This window comes from Scyliorhinus canicula, chromosome 7, assembly GCF_902713615.1.
Source record: "Scyliorhinus canicula chromosome 7, sScyCan1.1, whole genome shotgun sequence".
NCBI classification, from domain to species: domain Eukaryota; kingdom Metazoa; phylum Chordata; class Chondrichthyes; order Carcharhiniformes; family Scyliorhinidae; genus Scyliorhinus; species Scyliorhinus canicula.
Window position 1 is genome coordinate 54737537 of NC_052152.1, and position 21047 is coordinate 54758583.

General features: G+C 44.6%; 1 protein-coding gene across 9 annotated transcripts in view; it reads left to right on the forward strand.

Annotated features, from left to right (window-relative positions):
- nme7 (NME/NM23 family member 7) overlaps positions 1 to 21047 on the forward strand; it is a 305234-nt gene that overhangs the window by 277567 nt on the left and 6620 nt on the right. For all 9 annotated transcript variants that reach the window (XM_038802056.1, XM_038802057.1, XM_038802053.1 and 6 more), the window contains one exon: positions 2830 to 2937. In XM_038802056.1, coding sequence (XP_038657984.1) covers positions 2830 to 2937 — 108 coding nt within the window. The remainder of the gene's footprint in view (positions 1 to 2829; positions 2938 to 21047) is intronic.

Consider the following 21047-nt stretch of genomic DNA (forward strand, 5'->3'; position numbering starts at 1 on the left):
TAGGGTTTATAATCATCTTGAAAAGAACAAGTTGATTAGCGATAGTCAACACGGCTTTGTGAAGGGTAGGTCATGCCTCACAAACCTTATTGAGTTTTTTGAGAAGGTGACCAAACAGGTGAATGAGGGTAAAGCGGTTGATGTGGTGTATATGGATTTCAGTAAGGCGTTTGATAAGGTTCCCCACGGTAGGCTATTGCAGAAAATAAGGAAGTATGGGATTGAAGGTGATTTAGCAGTTTGGATCAGTAATTGGCTAGCTGAAAGAAAACAGAGGGTGGTGGTTGATGGAAAATGTTCATCCTGGAGTTCAGTTACTAGTGGTGTACAGAGTACTGGGCTAATGGCAAGATTCTTGGTAATGTAGATGAACAGAGAGATCTCGGCATCCAGGTACATAAATCCCTGAAAGTTGCCACCCAGGTTAATAGGGCTGTTAAGAAGGCATATGGTGTGCTAGCCTTTATCAGTAGGGGGATTGAGTTTCGGAGCCACAAGGTCATGCTGCAGCTGTACATAACTCTGGTGCGGCCGCTCCTGGAGTACTGCGTGCAGTTCTGGTCACCACATTATAGGAAGGATGTGGAAGCTTTGGAAAGGGTTCAGAGGAGATTTACTAGGATGTTGCCTGGTATGGAGGGAAGGTCTTACAAGGAAAGGCTCAGGGACTTGAGGTTGTTTTCGTTAGAGAGGAGAAGGCTGAGAGGTGACTTAATAGAGACATATAAGATAGTCAGAGGGTTAAATAGGGTGGACAGTGAGAGTCTTTTTCCTCGGATGGTGATGACCAACACGAGGGGACATAGCTTTAAATTGAGGGGTGGTAGATATAGGACAGATGTCAGAGGCAGTTTCTTTACTCAGAGAGTAGTAGGGGTGTGGAACACCCTGCCTGCAACAGTAGTAGACTCGCCAACTTTAAGGGCATTTAAGTGGTCACTGGATAGACATATGGATGAAAATGGAATAGTGTAGGTCAGATAGGCTTCAGATGGTTTCACAGGTCGGCGCAACATCGAGGGCCGAAGGGCCCTTACTGCGCTGTAGTGTTCTATGTTCTATGAACCGTTTCATCTTTGTATTCCCCCTCCAAGAGCCCTTTACGCTATTATTTCCCCTTATCACTGTCTTCAGTGCCTCCCAGAAAGTTGAGGGTGAGACCTCCCCATTCTGATTGTAGGATACTTACCTGTCGATGGCTTGATCTATTTATTCATTCATGGGACGAGGGAGTAGCTGGCTGGGCCAGTATTTATTGCCCATCCCTAATCGTCCTTGAACTGAGTGGCTTGCTAGGTGTGAGTGCGCTGCCGGCGAATCAAAATATCCTGTCGACGGAGAATCCAGCTCCATATATTTTATTAACTGATTTCTTAACTATCCTGTCACCTTCAAGGATTCCTGAATGAACCTCCTCTAGATCTTTTCTTGCACTGCTTTAAATTGTACCATTTAGCATGTTTCTTCTCATCTGTCTACCAAAATGTATCACTTCAGACTGTCCCATAGAGCCCCGAAGACCTCATATATAACTTTTACCTTATTAAAGCTCTCCATATCAGCAAACATCTGCCTATCTGCACATACTACTATATCCTGTTTAGAAATAATATTTGTTATTGTCACTTTTGGCACACTTCTGTGTCAATTTCTTCCATTAGACATGCTTAATGCCCACATGTATACTGGAAATTGCCAACGCAAACTCTTTACCTTGTAATTTCACCCTCTTGAGATTGTGCAATATCTTTTCCATATATTTCTAAAAACATTTACATGTGATCGGAGTGGCAACAGAAGACCAAGAAACAATAATTACAGCTGAGTCTAAACATAATAGTAAAATGTATTTCAGTGCAATAACTAGAAGAGAAGTCAGGGAAGAGGTAAAAATAATAAAAGATGCTCACAAAATTGAAACTAAAAATCGGCACTAAACAGTGAAGGTTAAAAATAATGACTTCCACGGAGACCAAATATTCAAGAACAACTTGTCCTCTTGTTGATAATAATAATCTTTATTGTCACAAGTAGGCTTACATTAACATTGCAATGAAGTTACTGAAGTACCATAAATAAAATAATTAGGTTTGATATAAATGAGATGTAAATTCTAGAACAACTAAAAGGAATTGAAACAAATAAAGATTAGGCATGCATATGTGTCCCAGAGAGCTGAGGGAAATAAAGGCAGGGACATATAACACTCATAATATTTTGAGGGAGTTACTGGATACTGATAGGATATCAGATTTTAATTAAGCTAAGGTGGATCAATGGCTAACCTCATCTGAATTGATCTGCAAGTTGGGATATTAAGCACTTTTGTGCACTGATACAATTCTGGAAGATATATTCTTACAGTACTGTGATTCACTCTGACCAAGGTACCACAAGAATATGCCCTCTTTTAAGGTATGAATATGGCTGAGTTATTTCAGGAAGGCAGAATGTAAACAACCAAGAAGAAAGTTATATTCTGCTTCAAGTGGAGCAATTGTCATTCTAAAGACATAAACTGATTGATGACTGTAATGTGTTCGTCAAGGTGAGTTATGCTGAGGAATGGAACAGTTTTCATCCTCCCTCTGAGGTGCTGGACTCAAGTCCCAGAGAATGAAACTGACTCATTGCTGCATTGTTTTTTAACTAGGTTGTTGAATTTTAATTTTAAATTTTTTGTGTCTTCCTATCAGAGTACAACCATTTATATATATTTTTTAATTTTCTCCCGTCTTTTCTATTAACTGTGCTGTGGACTAAATTACAAAGTAACAGTGAAAAAAAAGTATAAGTTGTAAATATGGCTTTTGGATTTTCATTCTGCAGGAAATTGCTCGTCACCTACGACCTCGCAGTTTCCGCGCCCTTTTTGGAAGAAACAAAGTTCAAAATGCGGTTCATTGCACTGACCTTCCTGAAGATGGAGTACTGGAGGTAAATAAAGATGATAGTTAACAAATGAGCTCTTTGAACAAACAGTATGGCATCTATAGTGGTTGTAGGTGTAGTCAATATTAATTCTCCCTGATAATTTAATTAATTTGGCTTTGGAGAATGCTTTAAAGGAAGGTTCCATATTTCTAATAACAGGGACACCTCTAATTGATGTCATATATATCACAATACTAAAGAAGTTATAACATTTTTGCTTAACAGATTAGCAGGTGTAATTCATTTTACTTATTTGCATGAATATTTACCAAACAATATATTAAGATCAGCAGTTAGGGGACATGATGTATACAATAAATAGCCTGACCTTGTAACTTGAACGGTAAAGTTGCAGAAGATATACTTTGTGTCATTTGGATTCATCATTTACACCACATGATATGTGTATATTCCGAATAATAGCTTATGAAGTAAGTGTACATTTTGCTGCATGATGTCAGGGACGGGAATGAATTGTCTGTCTAATTGGCTTACTTACACTGAGAGCACATCAGGGGTTAGGACAACTAATTTGGTTCTGGGGATTAGTTAGGCTTGGGAATAATGAGGAGATGTTTCATTTTTTTTCAGAAAATAATATAACACATAATAGAGTGCAGACAGTGGCATGAATTTTTGGATGTCATGCAGTTGTAGTTAGGTCTGAAATTTTGGCTTTTGAGACCAAGTTGAGTGATGCTGGACACACAGTCACACTGCAATAATTATTCCTCCAAACCTATCATTGCTATTGAAATGTTCTCTGAAACTCACATGCTAAACATGGGTTATTCTTAATGGACAAACAAATACAATATAAGAGGAGTTGACCATTCGGCCGCTTGAGCTTGCTCTGCCATTAAATAAGATCATGGCTGATCTGCGTGTGTTTCAAATTCCACATTCCCATTGAGGAATGAGGAAACATTCTTTCCACGTCCACCTAGTTAAGACCATTCAGGATCTTACGTACTTCAATCAAACCACCCCTCATTCGTCTAAATGCCAGTGAAAATAATCTCAGTCTGTCCAGCCTTTCCTCACAAGACAACCCACTTCATTCCAGTGTTATGATATGGCAAGTAGTAATTACTGGGCTAACTAAATCCCAAAGGGAAATTTAGACAAGCTATCACAACAATTTGCAATTTTTATTTTACTATGAGAAGGAACATGTACTGAAGTCACGAGTCATAAATTCCAGTACCACTTGGAGATTTTAAATATATTATCAAAACATTTATTAATACAAGAAACAAATGTAAACTTACAAGATTTTACACAGTTAAAAATTAGTCTTACGAACATTACCCCAAAAGACTTCTACTTTGTTAGACTCATAAATAAACACACCTTTTTTGACAACAGTCCCGATAGATACCTATTCCATAAACAATTCCAGTAATATCCACAAGGCACCCACTGCTGCTTTAGGGAGGTATTTCACAGGGCTTCTCTCTCCCCCTCACTTCACAGTGAGAATCCAAAGTTCTAACTTTCTTGAACAATCAGGGTTTCTGGGGATGGCTCACTTTGCTTCTTTCACAGCTCTCTTTCATCACAACGCACCACAATATCTCACATGGCCACTTCTAGCATAGCTCCCAACCTCTCCTTAAATATGTTTTTTCCTCTTTCATCTTTAAAACCATTGTTCTCATTTTTCTTTGGAAGTTAGCTTTCCCAGAATACAACCACAGTAAGCTGCACTCCCACCTGTGATCCAGCTATATCATTACCCAGGATAAATTATATCCTTGAAAAAGGTAATTCTTCCATTATTCCTACCACCACTTCATTTTTCACTGGACTCTCTAACCTTACCTTACATAGTGGCACTTTACTCCTCTCACCACTAGTTCCACATATTACCGCATTTACTGAACTACATAGCTCCTTATTCCTCACCAGAAGGAAGGCCCAGTTCTGTCGCAAAACAACGGACTTCCTACAGAAACTCAGCACCCATGGAAGAGTTGAACCAGGAACATTCCTCATCACAATGGACGTCTCGGCACTCTACAGCAGCATCTCCGATGATGACAGTATTGTTGCAACAGCCTCAGTATTCAACACCAACTACTGACAATCTCCAGCCGCAATTCTACACCTCATCTGCTTCATCCTGGGTCACAACGTCTTCACCTTCGACAACAAGTTCTTCATCCAGACACACAGAACAGCCATGGGGACCAAATTCACACCTCAATACGCCAACATCTTCATGCACATGTTTGAACAAGATCTCCTCACCGCACAGGACCTTCAACCAACGTTATACACCAGATACATCGATGACATTTCCTCTGGACCCGCGACGAAGAATCATTGAAACAACTACACAATGACATCAATAAGTTCCATCCGACCATCAGACTCACCATGGACTACTTTCCAGAATAGATAGCATTCTTGGACACACTCATCTCCATCAAGGATGGTCACCTCAGCACTTCACTTTACCGCAAGCCCACGGATAACCTCACCATGCTCCACTTCTCCAGCTTCCACCCTAAACACATTAAAGAAGCCATCCCCTGTGGACAAGGCCTCTGTATACACGGGATCTGCTCAGACGTGGAGAAACGTAACAGACCTCTACAGACGCTGAAAAGTGCCCTCGTACGAATGGGATATGATGCTCGCCTCATTAATCGAAAGTTCCAACGCGCCCCAGCAAAAAAACGCACCAACCTCCTCAGAAGACAAACAGGGGACACAACCGACAGAGTCCCCTTCATCGTACAGTACTTCCCTGGAGCGGAGATACTACGGCATCGTCTTTAAAGACTTTGCTTTGTGACCTAATTCAAACTCATCTGTCCTTTCTGCTGCTAGTCTAGCAATTTTAACCTTTGCTATTTAACATGAATTCTCACTACTGCAGGAAGTGAATCTTTAAATGCTTCCAAAACAATTGCTTACCTAAGAGCGCCATATGTTTGGACAGTTTTTAATGCTCTTATCCACCCATCAAAATTATTTTGTTTAATACTTTCAAATTCTACATATGTCTGACCTGGTTTTTTCCTTCAATTTGTAAACTTCTGTCTGTAGGCTTCTGGCACTAGTTCATATGCATTTAATATGATTTTTCTCACCTCATCATAATCCCTAGATACCTCATCTGACGGTAATGCAAACACTTCACTAGGTCCACCTACCAACTTTGTTTAAACCAACACTACTGCACACTTGGGCGGGATACTCTGAGCCCGCTCTAACGCTGGGTCACCGATTCTCCGGCGACTGGACAATCGCCACCAATCACGCTGGCCCGGTCGCCGCTGCGCCAGTCGGGGGCTGTTGAAAGCGGCCCCTGCGGCGATTCTCCGCACTTGATGGGCCGAGTGCCCGCCGGGGTGGTTTACATCTGGTCCTACCCATTGGGACCTCAGCGTTCTGGCTGCAGGAGCCGTCCTGGTGGGGGGGGGCAGGGGGGAACTGGCTCGGGGGGGGGGGGGGGGGGGGGTGGACTCCATGGTGGCCAGGCCCGAGATCAGGGGCAACTGATCGGCAGGTGGGCTCATTCCGGGGGGGCGGGCCTATGTTCCTCTGCGCCAGAACCCGCTCCGGCCGTGGTGCGCCGGCTTTTGGCGCCGGAGCAGCACACAGCTCTCCGGCGCCGTGCTAGACCCTGACGAAGGAGAGAATGACTGGGCCTGGAGGCCCGTTGGCGGCGGCATCACTCACGCCGGTTTTGACGCCAGCGTCAACACTTGGTCGGGATTTTGGAGAATCCAGGTCATGGCCTTTGGCCAATTCAATTGCTTAGCCTCTTTCTCAAATAAGATGAAAAAGCTTCCACATCTTTCTCACCAAACCTTGGCAGTGCTTAAATATATTTAAACATAAATCTACTCGGCTTTTGACTAGAAAATGTTTCTCCTTCCTCTCGACCTTCCTTAGATTCTGCTTTTAACACCAACATTTTCCTTTGATGTTCTCTTTACAGTTCCAGTTTCTGATGTTCAAATTTGCTCTCTTCTTCCTTATCCCTTTGTTAATTTGCTAATCTTTCCATTACTACCTTAAGCTTCCTCCTTTCCATATTTCCTTTTGAAAAGCCCTCTTTTTTTTTTTCTTCTGCTATTGCCAGTCTTTCATAGAACAGTACAGCACAGAACAGGCCCTTCGACCTTCGATGTTGTGCCGAGCAATGATCACCCTACTCAACCCACGTATCCACCCTATACCCGTAACCCAACAACCCCCCCCTTAACCTTACTTTGTAGGACACTACGGGCAATTTAGCATGGCCAATCCACCTAACCCGCACATCTTTGGACTGTGGGAGGAAACCGGAGCACCCGGAGGAAACCCACACACACACGGGGAGGACGTGCAGACTCCGCACAGACAGTGACCCAGCCGGGAATCGAACCTGGGACCCTGGAGCTGTGAAGCATTTATGCTAACCACCATGCTACCGTGCTGCCCCTTTCTTTCATTTCCAATTTCTTCAGTTCTATTTCTTTCAGTTTATCTTTTCCCCGAATTTCTAATTGTTTCATTTGTAATTCTAGCTAATTGGAATATAATGCTACAACCGTAGAGAGAATGCGTAGAGAGATCAGTTCAGTCATAAGAAGGCCATTCAGGAGTCTGGTAACAGCAGGAAATAAGCTGTTTTTGAATCTGTTAGTGTGTGTTCTCAGACTTTTGTATCTTCTGTCCAATGGAAGAGGTTGGAAGAGAGAATAATGCAGGGGTCTTTGATTCTGTTGCCCGCTTTCTCAAGGCAGCGGGAGGCGTAAACAAAGTCAATGGATGAGAGGTCGTGTTCACGACTCTCTGTAGTTTCTTACTGTCTTGGGCCGAGCAGGGTCCCGAATCTCAATAAAGATAACTATGATGGTATGCGGCATGAGTTGGCAATGATGGACTGGGAAACATTACTGAAAGACAGTAGGGAAGTTGCTAGACTCCATTATCAAGGATTTCATAGCACAGCATTTGGGAAGCAGTTGCATAATCAGACAAAATCAAAATGTATTTATGAAGGGGAAATCGTGCTTGACAAATCTATTGGAATTCTTTGAAGATGTAACTAGTAGAGTTGACCAGGGAGATCCAGTGGTTGTGGTTTATTTAGGCTTTCAGAAGACTTTTTAAAATTTAGAGTATCCAATTTTCTTTTCCTATTAAGGGACAATTTAGCATGGCCAATTCACCTTACCTGCAAATCGTTTTGGATTGTGGAGGTGAGATCCACGCGGACACGGAGAGAATGTGCAAACTTCACACAGACAGTGACCCGGGGCCGGGATCAACCTGGGTCCTGAGCATCGTGAGGCAGCAGTGCTGTCATGGGAGTGTCGCTTCAAGAAATGTTTTTGTCGTATCACATAGCGTCAGTGATGTCATTGTGTGGGTGGAGCTGGTTTGTGGCTCTGAGATTTTACTTTCATTTTCACATTTGGCTGCTGTAGACTCAGACAGAGAAGTATTTTGGCCTGTCTCTCTATTTTCAAATTTAAAGAGTTATTCCAAGGAAGAAACCCAATGATATAGTTACTTACTGTTTTGGTGAAAAGGGGTTTTTGGTTTATGGGACCTTGTTGAGGGGGAATTCATTAAGGGTTATACATAGATTACTGTAGCTGTGTGAGGCATTTATGTTTGTAGCTCTTAAGAATTCGTGCTGTGTGTGTTTATACAAATGTTAACTAAATTCTTAGAATAAAGCTTTTTTTTTAATTAAAAGTGCCGAAGATGTCTGTGAATAACACCTGATAGGCAGGCTCTCCTCTCCTGCTCATCTTAGCCAAAATCAATAAACAGTTATAGGTCAGGTAAACTCTATGATTTACGTTGGAGTTTTCTAAACTCTGGCCCATAACAGAGCTAACCACTGTGCCACCGTGCCAGCCCTTTCAGAAGGCTTTTGAAAGGATCTCACATAACAGCTTACTATGTAAAGTTAAAATGCATGGGATCGCGGGTAGTATTTTGAGGTGGATAGAAATCTGGTTAGCAGACAGGAAGCAAAAAGGTAGAATAAATGGGTCTTTTTCTGATTGGCAGGCAGTGACCAGTGGATCTGTGCTAGGACCCCAACTGTTCACATTATATATTAAGAATTTAGACGAGGGAACTAAATGTAGTATTTCCAAATTTACAGATAATACAAAGTTGGGTGAAAGGGTGAACTGTGAGGAGGATGCAGAGATTCTTCAGCAGGATTTGGACAGGCTGTAAGTGGGCATATGCATGGCAGATGCAGTATAACGTGGATAAATGAATACATAGGATACCACTTTGGTTGCAAAAATAGGAAGGCAGATTATTTGAATGAGTGTAAACTGAGAGAGGTGGATACTCAGCGAGACCTTGGTGTCCTCGTGCATCAGTCACTGAAAGTAAGAACACAGTAAAAAAGGCAAATTAAATGTTTGCCTTCATAGCGAGAGGATTTGAGTATAGCAGTGGAGATGTTTTATTGCAATTGTACAGGGCATTGGTGAGCTTTGCGCAAGTCGAGAAGACACAGCCGGAGTGAGGCACAACCAGAGTGGGAAGTTGGAACTTGGTAATTTGGTGCAGTGAGGTAATCAGGAAAGGGAGAGAGCCAGGGAGCATCTGAGACCCTGGGTGAATTCTCCCAGTGACCCAGACAAGACACAGCCAGAGTGAGGCACAACCAAGAGTGAGTTTGGGAATTCGAAGCTGGGTGGGGAGGAGGTGCTTTTTAACCCTGGTAAGTGACTGGGAAGTAGTTTTTCTTTTCATTGTCTAATTTATTTATTTTTCTTCTTTTTTTTTGAAATTGTAGTTGTATAAGTTTACCTAAGGTTTAAGACATGGCAGGAGATCCCAGACCCATGTCATGCTCCTCGTATGCGATGTGGTAGCTCAGGGACACGTCCACTGTCCCTGGCTCCTTCACATGCAAGAAGTGTGTTCAGTTGCAGCTCCTGTTAGATCGCTTGATGGCTCTGGAACTGCGGACCGACTCACTTTGGAGCATCCGCGATGCTGAGGAGGTCGAGGATAGCACGTTTAGCGAGTTGGTCACACCGCAGGTGAAAGTTACTGAGGGAGATAGAAAATGGGTGACCAAAAGACAGAGCAAGAGTAGGAAGGCAGTGCAGGTGTGCCCTGCGGTAATCTCCCTGCAAAACAGATATACCGTTTTGGATACTGTTGAGGGAGATGGCTCACCAGGGGAAGGCAGCAGCAGCAAGGTTCATGGCACCGTGGCTGGCTCTGCTGCGCAGCAGGGCAGGAAGAAAAATGGCAGGGCTATAGTGATAGGGGACTCAATCGTAAGGGGAATAGACAAGCGGTTCTGCGGACGCAATCAAGACTCCAGGATGGTACGTTGCCTCCCTGGTGCAAGGCTCAAGGATGTCTCGGAGCGGCTGCAGGACATTCTGGGAGGGGGGGGGGGGTGAACAGCCAGCTGTCATGATGCACATAGGCACCAACGATATAGGTAAAAACGGGATGAGGTCCTACAAGCTGAATTCAGGGAGTTAGGAGTTAAACTAAAAAGTAGGACCTCAAAGGTAGTAATCTCAGGATTGCTACCATTACAACGAGCTAGTCAGAGTAGGAATGTCAGGATAGATAGGATGAATGCGGGGCTCGAGAGATGGTGCAAGAGGGAGGGATTCAAATTCCTGGGGCATTGGAACCGGTTCTGGGGGAGGTGGGATCAGTACAAACCGGACAGTCTGCACCTGGGCAGGACTGGAGCCGATGTATTCGGGGGGGGGGGGGTTGCTAGAGTTGTTGGGGAGGGTTTAAACTAATGTGGCAGGGGGATGGGAACCGATGCAGGAAGTTGGAAGGTAGTAAAACAGGGACAGAAGCAAAAGGTAGTAAGGGGGAAAGTGTAAGGCAGAGAAGTCAAAAATCAAAAAGGGTGACAGTACAAGGTACAGTGACTGAGGGGAGCTCAGTGAATAGGTCCAGTAATATTAAAAGGAATAAAACTGGAAATGTTAAGATTCAAAACAGAGGTAAAAAAAAACAACATAAGTGCACCTGAATGTAGTATTCGGAATAAAGTAAATGAGTTGATGGCGCAAATCATCGTGAATGACTATGATTTAGCGGCCATTACTGAAACATGGTTAAAGGATGGTCATGACTGGGAGTTAAATATCCAAGGGTATCAAACTATTCGGAAGGACAGAGTTGATGGTAAGGGAGATGGTGTAGCTCTGTTATTTAAGGATGACATCCGGGCAATAGTAAGGGATGACATCGGTGCTATGGAGGATAAGGTTGAATCCATTTTGGTGGAAATCAGGAATAGTAAGGTGGAAAAGTCACTGATAGGAATAGTCTATAAGCCACCAAATAGTAACGTTATGGTGGGGCAGGCAATAAACAAAGAAATAACTGATGCATGTAGAAATGGTACAGCAGTTATCATGGGGGATTTTAATCTACATGTCGATTGGTTTAACCAGGTCGGTCAAGGCAACCTTGAGGAGGAGTTTATAGAATGTATCCGCGATAGTTTCCTAGAACAGTATGTAATGGAACCTATGAGGGAACAAGCGGTCCTAGATCTTGTCCTGTGTAATGAGACAGGATTGATTCATGATCTCATAGTTAGGGATCCTCTCGGAAGGAGCGATCACAATATGGTGGAATTTAAAATACAGATGGAGGGTGAGAAGGTAAAATCAAATACTAGTGTTTTGTGCTTAAACAAAGGAGATTACAATGGGATGAGAGAAGAACTAGCTAAGGTAGACTGGGAGCAAATACTTAATGGTGGAACAGTTGAGGAACAGTGGAGAACCTTCCAAGCGATTTTTCACAGTGCTCAGCAAAGGTTTATACCAACAAAAAGGAAGGACGGTAGAAAGAGGGAAAATCGACCGTTGATATCTAAGGAAATAAGGGAGAATATCAAATTGAAGGAAAAAGCATACAAAGTGGCAAAGATTAGTGGGAGACTAGAGGACTGGGAAATCTTTAGGGGGCAACAGAAAGCTACTAAAAAGGCTATAAAGAAGAGTAAGATAGATTATGAGAGTAAACTTGTTCAGAATATATAAACAGACAGTAAAAGTTTCTACAAATATATAAAACATAAAAGAGTGGCTAAGGTAAATATTGGTCCTTTAGAGGATGAGAAGGGAGTTTTATTAATGGGAGATGAGGAAATGGCTGAGGAACTGAACAGGTTTTTTGGGTCAGTCGTCACAGTGGAAGACACAAATAACATGCCAGTGACTGATAGAAATGAGGCTATGACAGGTGGGGACCTTGAGAGGATTGTTATCACTAAGGAGGTAGTGGTGGGCAAGCTAATGGGGCTAAAGGTAGACAAGTCTCCTGGCCCCGATGGAATGCATCCCAGAGTGCTAAAAGAAATTGCAAATGCACTAGTGAAAATTTACCAAAATTCACAAGACTCTGGTGTGGTCCCGGTGGATTGGAAATTTGCAAACGTGACACCGCTGTTTAAAAAAGGAGGTAGGCAGAGAGCGGGTAATTATAGGCCAGTGAGCTTAACTTCAGTAGGGAAGATGCTGAAATCTATCATCAAGGAAGAAATAGCGAGGCATATGGATAGAAATTGTCCCATTGGGCAGACGCAGCATGGGTTCATAAAGGGCAGATCGTGCCTAACTAATTTAGTGGAATTTTTTGAGGACATTACCAGTGCAGTGGATAACGGGGAGCCAATGGATGTGGTATATCTGGATTTCCAGAAAGCCTTTGACAAGGTGCCACACAAAAGGTTGCTGCATAAAATAAAGATGCATGACATTAAGGGTAAAGTAGTAGCATGGATAGAGGATTGGTTAATTAATAGAAAGCAAAGAGTGGGGATTAATGGGTGTTTCTCTGGTTGGCAATCAGTAGCTAGTGGTGTTCCTCAGGGATCCGTGTTGGGCCCACAATTGTTCACAATTTACATAGATGATTTGGAGTTGGGGACCAAGGGCAATGTGTCCAAGTTTGCAGATGACACTAAGATGAGTGGTAAAGCGAAAAGTGCAGAGGATACTGGAAGTCTGCAGAGGGATTTGGATAGGTTAAGTGAATGGGCTAGGGTCCGGCAGATGGAATACAATGTTGACAAATGTGAGGTTATCCATTTTGGTAGGAATAACAGCAAACTGGATTATTATTTAAATGATAAAATATTAAAGCATGCTGCTGTGCAGAGAGACTTGGGTGTGCTAGTGCATGAGTCACAGAAAGTTGGTTTACAGGTGCAACAGGTGATTAAGAAGGCAAAGGAATTTTGTCCTTCATTGCTAGAGGGATGGAGTTTAAGACTAGGGAGGCTATGCTGCAATTGTATAAGGTGTTAGTGAGGTCACACCTGGAGTATTGTGTTCAGTTTTGGTCTCCTTACTTAAGAAAGGACATACTGGCACTGGGTGTGCAGAGGAGATTCACCAAGTTAATCCCAGAGCTGAAGGGGTTGGATTACGAGGAGAGGTTGAGTAGACTGGGACTAGACTCGTTGGAATTTAGAAGGATGCGGGGGATCTTATAGAAACATATAAAATTATGAAGGGAATAGATAGGATAGATGCGGGCAGGTTGTTTCCACTGGCGGGTGAAAGCAGAACTGGGGGCATAGCCTCAAAATAAGGGGAAGTAGATTTAGGACTGAGTTTAGGAGGAACTTCTTCACCCAAAGGGTTGTGAATCTATGGAATTCCCTGCCCAGTGAAGCAGTTGAGTCTCCTTCATTAAATGTTTTTAAGGTAAATATAGATCGTTTTTTGAAGAATAAAGGGATTAAGGGTTATGGTGTTCGGGCCGGAAAGTGAAGCTGAGTCCACAAAAGATCAGCCATGATCTCATTGAATGGTGGAGCAGGCTCGAGGGCCAGATGGCCTACTCCTGCTCCTAGTTCTTATGTTATCTGAGGAACGATGTTCTTGCTATAGAGGGAGTGCAGAAAAGGTTTACCAGCTTGATTCCTGGGATGGCAGGACTGTCATATGAGGAGAGACTAAATTGGTTAGGATTATATTCATTGTAGTTTAGAAGAGGGAAGGGGAATCTCATAGAAACTTATAAGATTCTAACAGGATTAGACCGGGTAGATTCAGCAAGATTGTTCCCGATGGTGGGAGAGCCCAGGACGAGGAGTCATAGTTTGAGGATAAGGGGTAAACCTTTTAGACCTGAGGTGAGGAGAAATTTCTTCGCCCAAAGACTGGTGAATATGTGGAATTCACTACCACAAAAAGTAGTTGAGGTGAAAACATTGTGTAATTTCAAGGAGGAAGTAGATATAGCTCTTGAGGCTAAAGCGATCAAGTGATATGGGTGGAAGGTGGGATCAGGGTATTGAACCCAATGATCAGCCCTGATCATAATGAATGGTGGAGCAGGCTTGAAGGACCGAATGGCCTCCTCCTGCTCTATTTACTATGTATCTATGGATTGTAGTATGTAATTCAGCTTCTTCCAACACTGCTCACATCGTCTTGGTCTGGCTGCTGACACCCTCTCCCAGGCAAATTTCATGACCTTGCTGGAGTGTCTCCAAGGGTCCCCTGCCAGTCTGAGGTAGATAGTTGCCCTACTCTCCTCCACACATCCAACATTCTTGTGAGGACCCCTAAATGAATCCTGGAACTAACTTCTTGGTGAATCCTGGAACTAGCTTCTTGGCTGCCATCCTCCTGGTTTGATTGTGAGATGCTGATGTGGAGTATGCAAATGCAGCACCCATTGATTGAAGCTCTGATGACCCCTAGGGTGGGTGAATCAGACGCTTTGTGCCTCAGGTGCGACATTTTTCATGTGGGGAAAATATTTTTTCAAAATGCCTTAAGATTGCGATCCAGATCACAACACCGGGCTCAGCAAGAATCGCACCACTTTTCCTGCCAAACTGCCAATTTTGGGGAAAATTCTGCCCTGGTATCTTTTAAGAGATAATTCTATAAACATTTGAAATAGGTGCAAATACTTAGCTAGGCGATAGAGTGAGATAATGGTATTTGTTTTGAATTACTCCAGCAAAGAGTAAACCCAGGTGAAAGGGCTATCTCCTGTGCTATAGACAGCAGATAATATCCATCTGTTTTATACCTAAACTTAGAGTATAGGTCAAAGCCTTTAAGCTGCCAAATAAATCCTACCCAATCTTGCATAGTAGCCTAGAATTGTTATAAATGTTGTTGCTTGTTTGTAATAATCCAACAGCAAGGAAGAGTTATCCCATGGTCACCTCAAATTGGTAAATAATTTGCAAACGTATGCTGTTCCTCTCCTGGAACTGGGATCTTACCAATAACCTCCTGTGAGTTTCCAGAAATTGCTGGATTTGTGGAGTAAAAATTAGGTAAGAATCCTTTCAATGACAAGGACTGAATTTTTCCCCAGGCAACAAGAACCCCATATGAGTACTATTTATTTCTGGATCCCAAATCCACATTTTAGTTTTGGGCCCAATTTGTAGGTTACCTCTGCATTTGTCACTAATTCAAGAATAGTGGGCAGCACATAACTGTGAGGAATGGCAGTCCTGCAGAGCAAACTGCTCAGGCAGAGTTGAAAGAGGGACGTGCACCATGCCCCTTGCCAAGCTGTTCCAATACAGCTATATCTACCCGGCAATGTCTAAAATTGCCCAGGTATGACCTATATACAAGAAGCAGGACAAATTCAACCTGGCTAATTACCACCCTATCAGTCTACTCTCAATCATCAATAAAGGGGTCATCAACAGTGCTATCAAGCAGCATTTACTTAGTAATAACCTGCTCACTGATTCACTGGGTTCCACCAGGGTTACTCAGTTCCTGACCTCATTACAGTTTTGGTTTAAACATGGACAAAAGAGCTTAACTCTAGAGGTGAGGCAAGAGTGACTGCCCTTGACACCAAGGCAGCATTTGATTGAGTATGGCAACAAGGAGCCATAAAACGGAGTAAATAGGAATCTGGTGCAAAACTCTCCTCAGGTTGGAGTCATACCGAGCACAAACCATCATCAAAGGAAGATGGTTATGGTTGTTAGGACATCGTCTCAGTCCCTGTACATCATTGCAGGAGTTCCTCAGGCCCAACCATCTTCAGCTGCCTCATCAGTGACCTTACTTCCAACATAAGGTCAGATATGGGGATGTTCGCTGATCATTGCACAATGTTCAATACTACCCGTGACTCCTGACACTGTATGTGCAAACGCAGAAAGATGACTTCCGGTGGCGGCAGTGGTGTGATCAGTCGCACACAAGGTGTTGGTTTGGACCTTTTAACCAAATTTTCGGGGGAATCTGGTAGAAAGTTGTGAGGAGAGTGGAGGGTGATTAGTTCGCTTCTGGACTGGAATATCTATGGGATATGTATGGGATACCGGTTAAAGATGGTGAGAGCCTTGGCCCAAGAGTTGGAGGGGATTCATGGCGCAGCACAAGCTGAGAAAATGGCGGAGGGGAAGGACGTCGTCGATGGCGAAGCTGCTAATGGAACAGTTGATGAGTTTCATCAAGGAGGAATTTTGGCAGCAACAGAAGGAGATGCAGGAGGACTGGTCGAAGGCGATTGAGGGGCAATTGCACCTTTGCGGGATCTTGGATTGGGTGGAAAGGCACTTGGAGGTTCAAGGAGCGACAATCTAAGAGATGGAAAAGGTAGTGTCCGACCAGAGTGACCAGATCTTGTCACCGGAAGCGAAGATGGTGATCCTGGGGAATGTTTGCAGAATGCTGCTTGTGAGGGTGGAGGACCAAGAGAATCAATCTCAGCAGCAACATTTTCGTATTGTGGGCTGCTGTGACTGGCCAAACATTGGATATCCTTTGAGAGATGGGAACAATATTTTGCGATGCCGAAAGTGTCGAATGACTTTGCCGAGGAGCATGTGTTGGGGTGGGCTGAATGGTTGATTTTTGTACCAGTGGTATATATTTTCACATGTTCTCTCACTTGTTTGAGGAGATTTGTATGTTATATGTTTGATGTACCCTTTTGTAACTGTCAGAAGTCATTGTGCCTTCCAGGCCTCTCGGTACCAGGTGTATATACTGTTTAACATTTTTGTACCGTTTTGTACTTTTTGTTTCCCTTGGTACAGTTTATGTTTGCGTGTGTCCTTGGGATAATTGAGAATGTACTGTATGAAGGCTGTTTTGGTGTTTTCTTCATTTTCATGGTTTTGGGTTTCGGACTTTGTGAGAGGGGCTGGGGGTGAGGAGAGGCGGCGGAGCAGGTGAGAGAAAGGTGATGGGCGAGTAGGAAAGGGTAGGTGGGCCCCTTTGTATTGGGCCTCCAGGTGGGAGTCGCTATGCTAGCAGACAATGCTGGTGAACGGAAGCGGAGTCAGGTGGGGGCTGCGGTGGTTAGCCAGTGGGAGGGGGTGGCGTGCAACACGGTTAATATGGTGGACAAATTTGGGTGAGGACAGAGGGGGTGGCAATCTTGAGCGGGTCTGGTCCCCCTTGGGAGGGGAAGGGGGGCTGGGTAGAGTCTGCGTTGGGTGATGATGGTGGATTTTAGGAGAGCAGAGAGGCAGAGACCTCCGGTAAGATTTGTGACGTGGAACGTTCATGGGTTGAATGGGCCAGTCAAATGGTCCTGGGTATTAGCGCATCTAAAAAGATTAAGGGCAAAGGTGATTTTCCTGCAGCAGACACACTTGGCGATGAAGGGTCAGATGCGGCTGAGGAAAGGGTGGGTGGAGCAAATGTTCCACTTGGGGGTTTTACTCAAAATCAACGGGGGAGTCGTGATCTTGTTCAGCAAACAAAGGTGCTTGTGGTGGAAAGGTAGGCGGGGGATCCGGAAGGTAGGTTTGTGATAGTGGGGTGTTAGCAGGAGTGCTGGTGGTGCTAGTGAATGTATATGAGCTCAACTGAGACAATGTTGAGTTTGTGAAGAAGCCGATAGGAGCGATAGCAGATCTGACTCTCACCAATTGATTATGATATGGAGATGCCGGAGTTGGACTGGGGTGAGCACAGTAAGAAGTCTTGCCACACTAGGTTAAAGTCCAACAGGTTTGTTTCAAATCACTAGCTTTGGAGCACTGCTCCTTCACCTGAGGAAGGAGCAGTGCTCTGAAAGCTAGTGTTTGAAAGAAACTTGTTGGACTTTAACCTGATGTTGTAAGGCTTCTTACAATTGATTATGGGCAGGAATTCTAATTGTGTAATAGAGCCTAGGATGGACTGATCGAGTTGCAAGTCAAGGAGAGGTCGGGAGTGCGAGGGAGCTGGGAGTGTTCATGGATCAGATGGGGATGGTAGGCCTGTGGACATTTCAGGCACCGGGGAAGAGGGAGTATTCCTTCTCGCATGTTCATCGGGTGCATTCCCGTGTTGACTTTTTCATGGTGCCCAAGACGGTGTTGTCGGGGGCGGAATATACGGGGATCATGATCTCGGACCACACACCACATCTCTTGGACGTTAGGCCTAGATCGGGACGGGAGCAGAGTCTAGGGTGGAGGTTCAATTTGGCGTTGTTGGCAGATATGAAATTCTGTGCCAAGATGGCAGGGTCGATTAAGAAGTATGTGGAGCTCAGTCAAAATGGTGAGGCCTCAGTGGCCATATTTTAGGGGGCTCTGAAGGCAGTGGTTTGTGGTGGAAATCATTTTATTTAACGCCCACAGAGATAGGACTCAAAGAGAGGAGAGGCAAAGGTTGCTGGATGAGATACCGATTCCGGGGAATCACAGATTTGATGCCGATTCGGAGGAACCACAGATTTGAGCCAGGGAGGTGGGATGGACATTTTTGGAAATGGGAGGAGAAGGGGATTAAGACACAAAAAGATTTGTTTCTTAAGGGTCAGTTTGCAGGACTGAAGGAGCTGGAAGCGAAGTATGGGCTGGAGCAGGGGGAAATGTTTAGATACATGCAGGTTCGAGATATTGCCAGAAAGGAGATACAGGGCTTCCCGGTGGAGCCTGCCTCCACATTGCTGGAGGAGGTGCTGACAACAGGGGGACTGGTAGTGTTGGCGGTTTACGGAGCTATTTTGAAAGAGGAGAAGGCACCACTGGAAGGGATGAAAGCAAAGTGGGAGGAAGAGTTGGGAGAGGATATGGAGGAGGGGTTCTGGTGTGAGGTGCTCCAGAGAGTGAATGCCTCCACCTCGTGCGCGAGGTTGGGGCTGATACAGCTGAAGGTGGTATACAGAGCACACCTCACATGGGCGAGGATGAGCCGATTCTTTGAAGGAGTAGAAGATGTGTGTGAACGTTGCTGGGGGGGGGGGGGGGGGGGGGGGGGGGCTAATTACGTTCATATGTTTTGGTCCTGTCCAAAGCTAGAGGATTACTGGAAGGAGGTTTTTAGGGTAATTTCTAAAGTGGTGCACGTGAAATTGTACCCGGGCCCCTGGGAGGCCATATTCGGGGTATCGGACCAGCTGGGGTTGGAAACGGGTATGGATGTTGTAGCCTTCGCCTCGTTGATCATCCGAAGGCGGATCCTGATGGGATGGAGAGCAATCTCTCCACCCTGTGCCCTGGCGTGGCGGGGGGACCTGTTGGAATTCTTGGTTTTGGTTTTGATAAGGTTAAGTTTGAACTGAGGGGCAGGATGGAGGGGTTCTACAAGTCATGGGCATTATTCATTATGCACTTTCAAGAACTGGATAACATTGAACATTAGTTAGGGGGGTGGGTGGGAGGGTTGCGGGGAGGGGGGCGGTGTGTGTTGATGGCGACCATGGGTGATTCCGGATTCCTTTTTGTCATTTGTTTATGTGAGCATGCGGGCTAATGTTTGGGGTTTGGTGGGGGGATAGGATCGTTGTTATTGATATGGGGATTGACATATTTGTTACTGATTATTGTTTATTGTTGGTGGGTGTAACTTTGGGCACAATATGAAAAAGGAGAATAAAAAATATATTTTTTAAAAAGGTTGCTCGATGAGATAGAGGTAGTTAGGAGGTATTCTGGAGAGTTACTGGAAAAAAAGAAAGAAGCTGCAGGGACAGTTTGATTGGTTCACAATAGGAAGGTGGTGGGCCAGCTACGGCGAGCACGAGGGATCCAATACGAGTATGGAGAGAAGGCTAGTCGTCTGCTTGCTGCGGTGACAGGCAGCGTCAAGGGAAATTGTGCAGGTAAGGAGGTAGTGTTGGAGCCGGGGAGAATTAATGAAGTATTTCAGGTCTTCTATCTAGCCTGGAGAGGAGGAGGCAGATATGGATCAGTTCCTCAATGGGTTGGAGTTCCCAGAGTTGGAGGAGAGGAAGCAGCAGGCATTGGAGGAGCCACATGGGGTTGTAGGAGGGAATGGAGTGCATTGATACGATGCAATCGGGAAAGGTGCCGGGGCCATACAGCTTCCTGCCGGTGATTCATAAGCTGCTTGCAACAGAATCGGCACCCTATCTTCTGAGTATGTTCAGTGAAGCGTTGGAGAGAGGGGAGACCCCTGTTACGCTGGCGCAGGTGTCCATTTTGCTGACCTCCAAGAAACAGAAGGACCCGATGGAATGTGGATCTTATAGGCCCATCTCGCAGATGTAAAAGTCTTGGCCATGCTGTTGGCGAGACAGTTGGAGAGGTGTGTGCTGGAGGTGGTTTCAGAGGATGAGTCAGGGTTCATAAAGGAGAGGCAGCCCTCCAGTAATATAAGGAGGTTATTAAATTGGTGATGACCTTTGTGGAGGGGCAAATGCCGAAGGTGATCGTGTCAATGGATGCGGAAAAGGCCTTTGAATGTGCAGATTGGCAATATTTTTGGGAGGTTTGGGTTTTTGCTGAAATTTGTGATGTGGGTGCGGCTACTGTATGGTGCATGGAAAACGTGAAGACAAATGGGATGAACACGGAATATTTTGGGCTGCATTGGGGACGAAACAAGGGTGTCTGCTATCGCCGTTGTTGTTCACGCTGGCGTTTGCGCTCTTGGCGATAGCTGAGGAGGTCGGTGCGGTTTCTGCTGTGCGCTTTGGAACTGTTGCTCGATGAATTGAGCACCATATCCCATTTATGGGAGAGCATCTTTCAGCGTCTGTAGATGTCTGTTATGTTCCTCTTCGCCTGAGCAGATCCTGTGTATATGGAGAGCTTGTCCATAGGGGATGGCTTTTTTTATGTGTTTCGGGTGGAAGCTGGAGAATCGTGAGGTTATTCGTGGGCTTGCAGTAAAGCGAAGTGCTGAGGTGACCGTCATTGATGGAGATGAGTGTGTCCAAGAATG